Here is an 11,014-nt window from a genome sequence, read left to right as displayed (position 1 = left end):
CGTGACGTAGGCAACTTCGTTTCTGTGGTAACGGGCTGCGCGTCCTCCTCTGAGCGCTGTGTCTCGGAGTTGCAGGTGACGTGGTAGCGCTGGCCAGCCCGGCAGGGACGCGGGGACGGAGTGCAGGGCGTCAAGGGCGCATCCCCACGTCAGTCTCCAGAACTGGGAGGACCTGCGAGGACAGGTGGGTCGGTCGAACCCTGGCGCCTGGGAAGGGGAATAGGAACAAAGCTCCGATCCGGAGGCTCGGGGGCGAGGGAGGAGAGGCAGGCCAGAAAACTACCTTTCCCATTATGGTAAGGGGCGAGCTGATGCGTCCCTAAGATGGCCCGGCGCCGCGTTGTATTCTAGGCTTTGTAGGCTCTGAGGTCTTCCTTTCTGGACAATCGTGCACAAATAAAATCTAAGGCTTGTAATTAAAAATAACTGAAGGTATTTTAAAGCCAGATAATAGAAGAAAATGAAAATAAATCATCAGAGTACTAGCAAATAAGCCATACTTGTGGTCAGATAAACAGATGTTTACATTTTATGTGACTGTGCCTTAATTACGTAAATTCTCTTAGCCCCGATGTCCTTAGTTATGAGACGAAAATAATAGTATCTATTTCATCAGCATTGAAGAGAAAATCTAGTAAAGTGCTCTGTAAATGTTAGCTGGTATATTTCTTGACCTGTCTTCAAAACAAAAAATTAATTATATGCAAGCAAATTAAAAAAAAAACACGACTTTTTAAAATAGTAGTTTTAGGTTCACAGAAAAGTTGAATGAAGGTACAGAGAATTCCTGTTTCTCACACCTGTCATTCCCCTTTCCCCAATATTTCTCACCAGCGTAGTACATTTGTTATAGTTGATGAACCTACACTGACATCATTATCACCCAAAGTTCACAAGTTAACGTTAGGGTTCACTCTTGGTATTATACATTCTGTGGAATTTAGTGACCTGTATCTACCATCAAAGTATGGTAAAGAATAGTTTCACTATCCGAAAATTCCTTTGTGCTCCACCTATTTATTCCTCCTTCCCCCTTTGCCTCCTGCAACCACTGATTTTTAAAAATTGTCTGTTAGTTTTACCTTTTCCAGAATGTCCTATCATTGGCGTCATATAGTATGTAGCTTTTTCAGGTTGGTTTCTTTCACTTGGTAATATGCATTTAAGATTCCTCTATGTCTTCATGGTGTGATAGCTCATTGGTTAAGAAATGACAGTTGCAAGTCTCTTTTGGTGTTTAGAAAAAAAAATTATAAAAATGCTGTGTGTATTTTATGTATTTGGAAAAATCACATCTATCTCTGTGAATAGTGCTTTTGAGAAAACTTGAACTGAAGTCATTTGCAACCAGTATAAAAATATTTGCCATAGCTCTTTACTACCAATTTTATTATTTAAATATTTGTAAGTTATCTTACTTTTCAAATTTTAAATAAGTTGATTGAGATTTTATATCACTGAAATAAAGTCACCTAACAAAGTAAATAAATACCTATTAAAATAAAAAGATGTTTCCCTTATGTGATGTCCCTTAAACTTGTAAATTTGCATAACTGATTTAACAGAATTTAATGTTAATCATCTCTGGCCTCTTTTGAGAGATACAGACACTTTGAATGTTTTATTTCTGGTTGCTCTCCTTCCATCTTACAAGTTTTTATTGTCTGGTAATTCGATATTGTTTGTTTTTTAAGCAAAATTTATCATCATTACTTTTTTTTTTTTTGCCTTCAGTGCTTCTTCAGATACACCTGCTTGTTTACTTCTCTCTCCCTCCAGCATTTTATCTTATATTTCACTCCCTTCTGATTTTAATTTTATTCTTCCTGATACACATCTTTTAGGAGTTCTTTCAACCAGATTCTTTGAGTGTAATTTCCTTCCATCTTTGTAGTAAATTGTCTTTTTTTAGCTTTCATCTTTTAGTGATTGTTTAGCTAGGCATAGAATTCTAGGTTAATGGCTATTTTTTTATTTTATTAGGTAATGTTAATCACCATACATTACATCATTAGTTTTTGATGTAGTGTTCCATGATTCATTGTTTGTGTACAACACCCAGTGCTCCATTCGGTACGTGCCCTCTTTAATACCCATCACCAGGCTAACGTGTCCCCCCAGCCCCCTTTCCTTTTTATCTTTACTTTTTAAAAGATACTATTCTGGTGATTGGAAAACTGTAGCGCATAGGTCAAATTCAGCCCATAGGCTATTTTTGTATGGCCCATAAGCTAAGAATTTCTTTTAAAATATTTTTAAACAACTGAAAAAACCCAAAGGGTATTTCAGGACACCCTAAAATTATATAAAAGTCAAATTTCATTGTCTATCCATGAGTAGAATTTTTTTTAAAGATTTTATTTATTTGAGAGAGAGAGCAAGAGCGGGTGCACAAGTGGGGGGAGGGGCTGAGGGAGAAGCGGACTCCCTGTTGAGCCTGGAGCCGGACTTGGGGCTCAATCCCAGGACCCTGAGATCATGACCTGAGCTGAAGTCAGATGCTTAACCGACTGAGCCACCAGGGGCCCCTAGAATTTTATTAGAATACAATTATGCCCATTTGTGTTCATATTGTTTCTGGCTGTTATGCTATATTAGCAGAGTTGGGTAGTTGCACAAAGAACACGGGGCTCGTGAAGCCTAAAATATTTATCATCTCGCCTTTTACAGAGGGAGTTTGCCAACCCCTGTACTACTGGCTCCTATTGTTGCTGATGAGAAACATACTCTTAGTCTAATTCTTACTCTCTCATAGGCAGTTTGTCTTTTATCTGGTTACTTTCAGGTTTTCTGTTTTTCGCATTTTGTAATTTCACTACTATATATTTAGGATTTATTTTTATTTTTTATTTTTATTTATTCTTATTTTCCTGCTCCTGAGGATTCAGGTCTTTCATCATTTCCAAAAAAAATCATTAGCCATTATTTTCAAACATTTTATTTACTTATTTTTGGAATTTCTATAAGACATAGATATTCTTTTTATTCTGTCTTACATGTCTTTTAACCACTTTCTATATTTTCTTTCTATTTTTCTGTGCTTCTTTCTAGAAAATTTCTTCATAGCTGCCTTCTAGTTCATTAATTCTTTTTAATCGTGTTTAATATGTTTTTAACTCATCCAGTTAAAGTTTAATAATCATATTTTCCATTTTTAAAGTTTTTGTTCTTTTTCTTAATTACCTGTTTTCATGACTTTTCTCTTTCTATATTTCTAATAATTGTAAACATACTTATTTCATCATCTCTTTCGCAGTATATTATCTGAAGTTTTGGGGGACTTGCACACTACCCAGGTAAGTGTGGGTTAGGATGCATACCTACTTTGGTCTAGGATTTGGACTCCTCACAAGTAGCTTTGTTTTCTACCCAGAGCTATCAGTAGAGAAAGCTGCTTTGCCACTTCCAGGGGCTAGTAGGTTCATTTTTTTTAGTCTCCTCATTTATCAAGAGGTTCACCCCTCCAAAGTCCAGGTTGGACACATGGCTTTGGTTTCAGTTCTTGGTTTTGAATGAGGCCCCTGCTTTCCCCACAGAGGGTGCAAACTCTTGCCCCAAGGGCCTGAATCACATTTGATCATTCCCTGAGCCACTGCCCACAAAGTCGTTGCCACCTGGGTGGGGGAATTTCCCTTTGCTTGTTCTTTCTTTCCTTGTCTCCTTTTTCCCCAAAGCTCGCCTCTTTAGTTATGCTTTCTTATTTTATTTTATTCAAAATTTATATGTATTTGTAGCATTAGCCTAAGACATCATGTTTCACAAACAGGATGTCTCTTTCCAGTTTTGCTTTTAAGTTAAAACCAAAACCAGGAATGACAACACTTATGGCTAGCTTTGACAAGAATGTAGACTACTAATGTCCATTTCTACCCAAACTAGGTAAAAGATATTTGCAAATATGAAAAATTATTGTCTCTGCTAATGCCATGTCTTTGTAGCAGGCACCGAATTTCACATTCACAGGGACTGTGGAAAATATTAGAGTATTTAATGCTCAGATGGTAGTCAGCCAGATTTCTGATTGCCTCCTTTGAAATAACACTGTCATTTTATTGCTTGGTAATGCTTCTCCCTGATTTGGAGTGAGAAGGCCTTCAGGTGAGACACCCGCCAGTGGATTATCTCCCACCTGGGTCATCGTGCCCATCCAGCATATATTGGGTTCCCCCTAGCATAGAAGGTACTGTCTGAAATTATATACATGCCAAGCCCAAAAGAGAGCAGATTTCAGTTGGGACCAAAGGGTTTCATACCAGAATTTCAGATGAAAAAATTCTGGGTATGGAGAGCGGTGATGATTGCACAGTGATGTGAAGGTACTTAATGCCATTGAACCATACTTAAAATGGTAAAAATGGCAAATTTTATGTTATGTATATTTTACCACAATAAAAAATGTCATGGCCTCAAGCCTTATATATAAAGATTTGTTTTTCACACTGAGAAGGTATTATGCATTGAGAAGGTATAATGAAGAATGCATTGCTGTACTTAAAAATGCTTTTTAAAATTAAATGTTAAGAAAGATTGACATTAGAATTAAAACTTGGAATCAGCTCATATTGCAGCTGGGCTGTGTAAAGCCATCTTAGAAAGGAATGTCATCAGGTCATCAGAACTTGACGGCCACTTTACTAAAGGTGTGTTCGTTTATCCAAGAAGGAATGTGTTTATTGCAAAGGGGATTGATTAGTCTTGTGGTTGTCAACAACGTAGAGATGCCCAGGAAACTGTGAAGGTGCCACCTAAGCATTAGCCATCTCTGGCTTCCTTGGCTTGGCATCTCTGCAGTAGATGAAGATCCCCCAGACTTCAGGAGCTTTGAGTGACTTCTTGATGTCCAGTGTTTTGAATCCTGAGAATGTCTGTGCTCAGTAGTAATAATATTAATGATGATATGGCTAATATTCACTGAGCACATGTCAAACATTGCTTTTAGTGTTTTGTACGTAACAACTCATTTATGAAACCTTTTACAGTATGCATATTATCTCTAATTTACAGATGAGAAAACCAAGGCACAGAGAGTTTAAGTAACTTGCTCAAGGTTACACAGCTACTAGGAGCTAGAAACTGGGTATCATCCTTGGTACTCTGATTCCACAGCCCGTGTTCTTGGCCATGGCCCCATGTAAACCACTTTCTGATAGCTGGGCTTTCATAGCCATGCAGTTAGGTATTTTGTAAAGAGAGAGTGCTTGGATAGCTTTGCCATGGCAGGTGTGGAGGTTAAACCAGCTTAAACAAATGTTTGCTTATTTACATCCCCAGAGTGGGAAGAAGATTTTTGATTTTGGAGATGTTATTATAAATGTCAAGGTTTTCTTCCTTTGCAGAATGTGAAGATCTGCCAGTCTGAGATCACATTTTCACAAGACAACACGAGGCTGGAGTTGAGAATACATGGGCTCCCAGTTCACCTTAGGTACCCTGACACCAAGGCTGTGAGGCAGTGGCCACATAGCACACCTTGTTCTATCAAAGGAGAGGAAGACAGGCGTGTATTTAGCCTACATGACTTGTTTGTTAACTGTCTGGGCTGCAGAAACATCTGGCCTGTCTGGCTGTTGACTTTCCCATTGTAAATAAAAAATTGGCATTTTGGGCTCCTCCTTTCAGTTTCTGTGAGTTTGGACAATGTAGGGCATCGGCAAGAGCTAGGTCTGCTTGGCAAGTGCTAATGGAGGCCTGCGGAAGTGGAGGGTGGTGTGAATTCACCAAGGAGAAGGCCACCGGGTGAGGATTCTTGGCTGCCACCTGCCATCTTTCTAAGCCCCCCCTGCACCTTGCACCCTTAACATCCGAGTTTTGATGGTTAAAAGCAGTCAAACCTCAGTTAAGTGAACACCAGTGGACTGGGAGGGCAGGGGACCCTTATCCACAGAGGCAGCCTGCAGGCTACTTCAACAGCGGGAGTGACAAAGGGTTGGACTAGAAGGACATGCCTAAGATTTGGTTTCTGACTAAATATGGGTGTCCTGAGGCAAGTCACTTCACTTCATGGGCCTCAGTTTGCTCATCTGACGAAGGAGGAGCTTGGTCCAGTGCTGTCTCAGATCCCTGCAGTGCTCAAGTTCTTTGATACATTGACAGTTATACAAGGATGTATCTAAACAACAATGATAACAGAAAGACAAATGATATAATATTGTGTTTTGGAAGAAAACCATACACATCATATAATTCCACTTATGTGATATTCAAAATTTAGCAAAGATCGTCTATGTGATAGAAGTCAGAATCATGGTTACCTTTGAAGGGGTGCCATGAGACAGCCTTCCAGGGTGCTGGAAGTAGTCCATATTGTTCCTAGGATCAGTACAGTGGTGAGTATTAATGTGCCTGTTTTGAATATACTGGCTAATACATAATAAAATGATTATCCCTAGGAAAAAGGAAAGGAGGAAAAAGGAAGGAATGGAGGGACAGACAGAGGGAGGAGGGAAATAGAAAGACACACACATATATTAAGACATTAAGAGAGAAATTGGAATCAGTCTGTGGCCTGCTGTTCCTGTCAGCAGCATTCCCCAAAGTGTTTTTCTGGAACATTAGACTCTCCACTGTCATTGTCATTAGAAATTCTCCTCAGAAAGGGTGTGGGAAAGGCTGGGTTATACAAAGAAAGTAGGTACTTATTATGGAACTTCTCAAGGACTTTAATGGGCATGGTGGCCCCTCAGGAAGGCCATCATAAACAGCATTTCCTACACTTAATTGACCATAGAACTTTTTTTTTTTGTCTCAAAACCTCTCTCAGGACTGTTGCTTTTCAGGGCTCCAGTTTGGGGAACTCTATTTGGAACATGGGTAGAAGCTGACAGTATTTCCCCTATAACTCTTGCCCACATACCATGGTGGCCAATTAAATAAAAAGGATTCTGAATCAGTAAATAACTCCTTTCAGTGTTTTTCAATCCTTTTGTTAGAATATTAAAGCAGCTTTGTTGGGAACAAAGAGTACAGTTGCAGAAAATTCTAGATGGGCCAATTCTCAGAAACGTCATTCTCCTAGAAAGAAACATGTGGCTAGTTTGTGATGACAGTCGTCACAGCCAACCCCCAGGGGGAAATGTGTACCACCAGCGCTCAAATACCATGTTCACTCTGACCATACGGAAATTGAATTAATGTCTGATTTTGTAAGTACTGTAACCAGACTGGCTTGTCATCTCAGATTAATGGTGGGCTGTTTTCTCTCTTTTTGGGACAGGATAAAAAATGTCAGTGCTCACTTCTCCAAGAGGAAAGGTAGAAGTGGTTCATTGCCGAAGAACAGAATCACAAGATATTTATTGTATTAAAAACCTCATTAGAAAATTTACCCAGAAGTTGTTTGGGAGGCTTAATATCATCTATCTTCTGTAAGTATATAGCTAAGTAAGCCAAAAATGTTTATCATTTTTTTTTTAACTGGGAAAATTACTTTCTTCAGGGGTATAGGCAGATGTCTAGTCTCAGAACTTCTGGAATTGCTTCTTGGTGCCTGTGGCCTTCATGACTTTGAGCACAGTGAAGCACACAGTCTTGCTCAAGGGCCAGCACTTGCCCACTGTGACAGTGTCACCAGTCTGGACATCCCGTGTTCACCTGAAGCAGGGGTACAGGTGCACAGACCTGTTTTTGTGGCATTTCTCAAAGCAGTTGTACCTTTGGATGTCATAGAGGTAGTACCAGCGGATGACAGTGGTTCTGTGCAGCTTCATCTTGGTCACCACACCAGGGAGACTCCACTCTCGGAGACATGACCAGTAAAGAGGCATTTCTTGGCAATATAGGTGCCCTCTGTGGCCTCCTTGGACCTCTTGAAGTCTAGACCAATGTTTTGTAGTATGGTGGGAGCTTCTCCTTGCCAGTTTCTCCAAGTGGGACCCTCTTCTTATTTTGAAAGATGGTTGTCTGCTTTTGACAGGCACGCTTAGTCTGAATGTCCGCCATCTTCCCAGCCACCTGAAGAAAGGCTGTTTATCAATTTTATCACACACGAGGAAGGGATCCCACTCCTTATCTTATGGGGCTTTATGGTGAGGAAATGGACAGCAAGAAAATCTGTCCTGCTGAGCAGGAGATCTCCAGGAACAACCAATCTCTAAGTCTCATAACCTGCAAATTGAAAGCGTTTCTCATGTGTTTTGGATTCAGACAAACTTGAGTTCAAATCTCAACTGCCCCACCCACTAGTAGAGCCACTTGGGGTAAATTAATAATATCTGCTGCTAGTTTCGAGAATTCATTTTCTGTCAGGTGCTATGCTTTACCAGTATTGTCTTATTTACAACTCTGAGGTAGGCACTATCTTGTCCATTTTATAGATGAGAAAATGGAGGCCTGCCCAAGGTCAAGCAGTTAGTAAGTGACAAAGCCCAGGTTTGCTCTTAACCATTGCTATTAAAATGGTCTTCTAAACTTCAAAATATGCATAGATTTTCCCCCCCCGGGTTTTTTTTTTTTTTTTTTTTTGGTAGGGGCACTAGAATGTAAACATTCTATAATATATTCCTTATTATTTTTATTGAAAAAGATAAAAGATAGCTCAGTATTTTGGATTTTATAAAGCTTCATATTAAAGATAATTGAAATGTTTAAACTAAGGCCAGCTTAAGACATTAAAATTTGTAGCTTCTGATTATCGCACTGATGAATGTAATGCAAATGGACACAATTTTGTGGGAGAGCAGCTGGGCAACATGTATAAAATGCTTTAAAAATGTGTATATCAATGAAATGATTCCATTCTTTGGCATTATGGTGGATTAAACACCGTAATGATGTTCTCTGGGTGGAAACATGTTGATACATACACCCACACACGCACACGCACAGCACAAAAGTTAAAGACTGTGCAAAGAACATTATGAAAATGAAATCAGAAACTTTTGGAAAACAGCAGGAACCAGTGTCACCTTCTCCTTGAGGATTTTTGCTGCATTCTAGAAACCTCCTGCTTCTGTTTTGACAGCTTTGCAAAGAACAAAAGATATATACTCCCTCCACCTAAGGAGGCAAGTATTAGATCCTTTTGTATAAAACTGGGTTGCTCGTTGTAAGGATGAATGAGACATAATCCCACTGCTGAAGCCAGGACAGTAAGGGAAGTAGCCTTTTCAACCTCAGCATGGAATAAAGGGGGACAAAGCCTTTAAGAATTTGTGAGCATGTCTTGATTTAAGGTCCAAGCTCATTGTGTGGCCCCAAAAAGCTTCAAAACTTCCTAAATAATGAGTGCATTTTCAGACAAAAACTATGTTTGTTTATCAGTAGACTGAATAAAGCAAATAAAGTGGGGAATTTGATTAAAAGTGGTCGCAGATTAGTAGTGTGTCCAGGAAATTGGCTGAAATAACACAAATCAGGTCTGAAGGATGGAGTTTCAACTCAGACTTCAAATAATGCACCTAAATAGAGTTCTAAGTGATATGCATGCACAGTCAAAAATCACAAATATATAAGGAAACATGCACCATTAGGGAGAACCAACAATAAAAGATAGAGCAGAATCAGACCCTGAAAGACTTCAGATGTTAAGTCAGTCAGAGAATAGAAAATAACTGTGCTTTCTATGTCTTATAGTGAAAAGATACATTTAAATAGACCCATAAAAATTAATAGTGAGATTTGAAAAAAAGTCAAATAAACAATCCAGAAATGAAAATATAGTTAAAATTAAAAAGCTCATTAGATGAATTAAACATCATAACAGACACAGTTGAAGATAGAAGTAGCAAGTAGCAAACTGGAAGACTGATACCAATGAATTATCCAGAATTCAGCACAAAGAGACAAAGTCAAAAAAGTAAGAATGGAACAGTTAACAGTTACAGTTGGGTCTAACCAGATTTCTAAAAGGAGACAATGGGAAGTAAAAAGGCAATATTTGAAGAGATCATGGCTGACAACTTTCCAGGATTGTTGAAAAGCACCAATGCTTAGATCCGGAAAACTCAGTGAAACCCAAATAAGGATAAATGTATAGAGAAACCCACAGCTAAGCACATCATAATGAAAGAGCGAAATGCCAGAGCTGGAGAGATCTGAAAAATTATCAGAGAGAAGAGACAAATTGCCTGCAAACAACTGAAGATTAGACTAATAATGATTTCTCACTAGCAACCATGATAGCCAGAGATAGTAGAATATCTTCAGTATTGGAGAGAAAATAGCACCAAACTAAAATTGTATACCCAGGGAAATGGGTTTTCAATACCTAGAGGAAAATGAATGCATTTTCAGGCCAACAAAAACTGGGTTAGAGTATCAATGAACCCTGAATAAAGGGAATTCCTCAGAATATACTCTGCGGAAAGAAGAATATCTCAGCTGGAAAGACAAGATACAAGAAAGTAAACAAATATATGCACAAATATGTTGGTAAGTCTAAGAAAAAAATCAAACTTACATAAAGCAGTGATGATAATGACTAATATAAACACTAAATGTAAATAGTAAGTTATAAGATATAAATAATAACTTAGGTAAAATACAGAACAAAAATAGCAGATAAATTGGCAGGTGCATGATTAGAATGAAAGTACTCTTGGGGTGCCTGGGTGGCTCAGTCGTTAAGCGTCTGCCTTCGACTCAGGTCATGATCCCAGGGTCCTGGGATCGAGCCCCGCATCAGGCTCCCTCCTCAGTGGGAAGCCTGCTTCTCCCTCTCCCACTCCCCCTGCTTGTGTTCCTTCTCTCGCTATGTCTCTCTGTCAAATAAGTAAATAAAAAATCTTAAAAATAAAAAAAAAGTACTCAAAGTATTATTCAAGAGGAGGGTAGGATTCAAAGGTACTCCCCTTCCTTCCCAGAAACCACACATCCAAGCCTATTATGGGGTAAATTATTCATTTCTGTTGAAAAACATCAAGGAAGACCTATTCTATCAAGGAAGAGGTATACCACATACTTGGATAGGAATATTTAATAATGTAAAGAAGCCAATTCTCCTCCAGTCAAAATCCTAATAGGAATATTTGTTGAAGTTGACAATATGGGTATGAGTTTATATGGGAGAGCAAAGGGC

At 38.9% G+C, this 11,014-nt stretch overlaps 1 protein-coding gene and 1 pseudogene across 5 annotated transcripts in view; one reads left to right on the top strand and one right to left on the bottom strand.

Annotated features, from left to right (window-relative positions):
* The first annotated feature begins 34 nt into the window (after positions 1–34).
* Positions 35–11,014, top strand: part of CFAP61 (cilia and flagella associated protein 61) — a 302,051-nt gene continuing 291,071 nt past the window's right edge. For 4 of the 5 annotated variants that reach the window (XM_027623975.2, XM_027623973.2, XM_027623978.1 and 1 more), the window contains exons 1-2: positions 35–184; positions 7,214–7,364. In XM_027623975.2, coding sequence (XP_027479776.1) covers positions 7,222–7,364 — 143 coding nt within the window. In that variant the 5' untranslated portion in view covers positions 35–184; positions 7,214–7,221. Of the gene's footprint in view, positions 185–3,256; positions 3,297–7,213; positions 7,365–11,014 lie in introns of all 5 variants that reach the window. The other variant, XM_027623974.1, reaches the window with a different exon arrangement.
* LOC113938570 lies at positions 7,419–7,938 on the bottom strand (annotated as a pseudogene).

The sequence above is a fragment of the Zalophus californianus genome, chromosome 8 (assembly GCF_009762305.2).
Source record: "Zalophus californianus isolate mZalCal1 chromosome 8, mZalCal1.pri.v2, whole genome shotgun sequence".
In the NCBI taxonomy this organism is placed as follows: domain Eukaryota; kingdom Metazoa; phylum Chordata; class Mammalia; order Carnivora; family Otariidae; genus Zalophus; species Zalophus californianus.
This window is presented reverse-complemented; position numbering and strand designations above follow the sequence as displayed.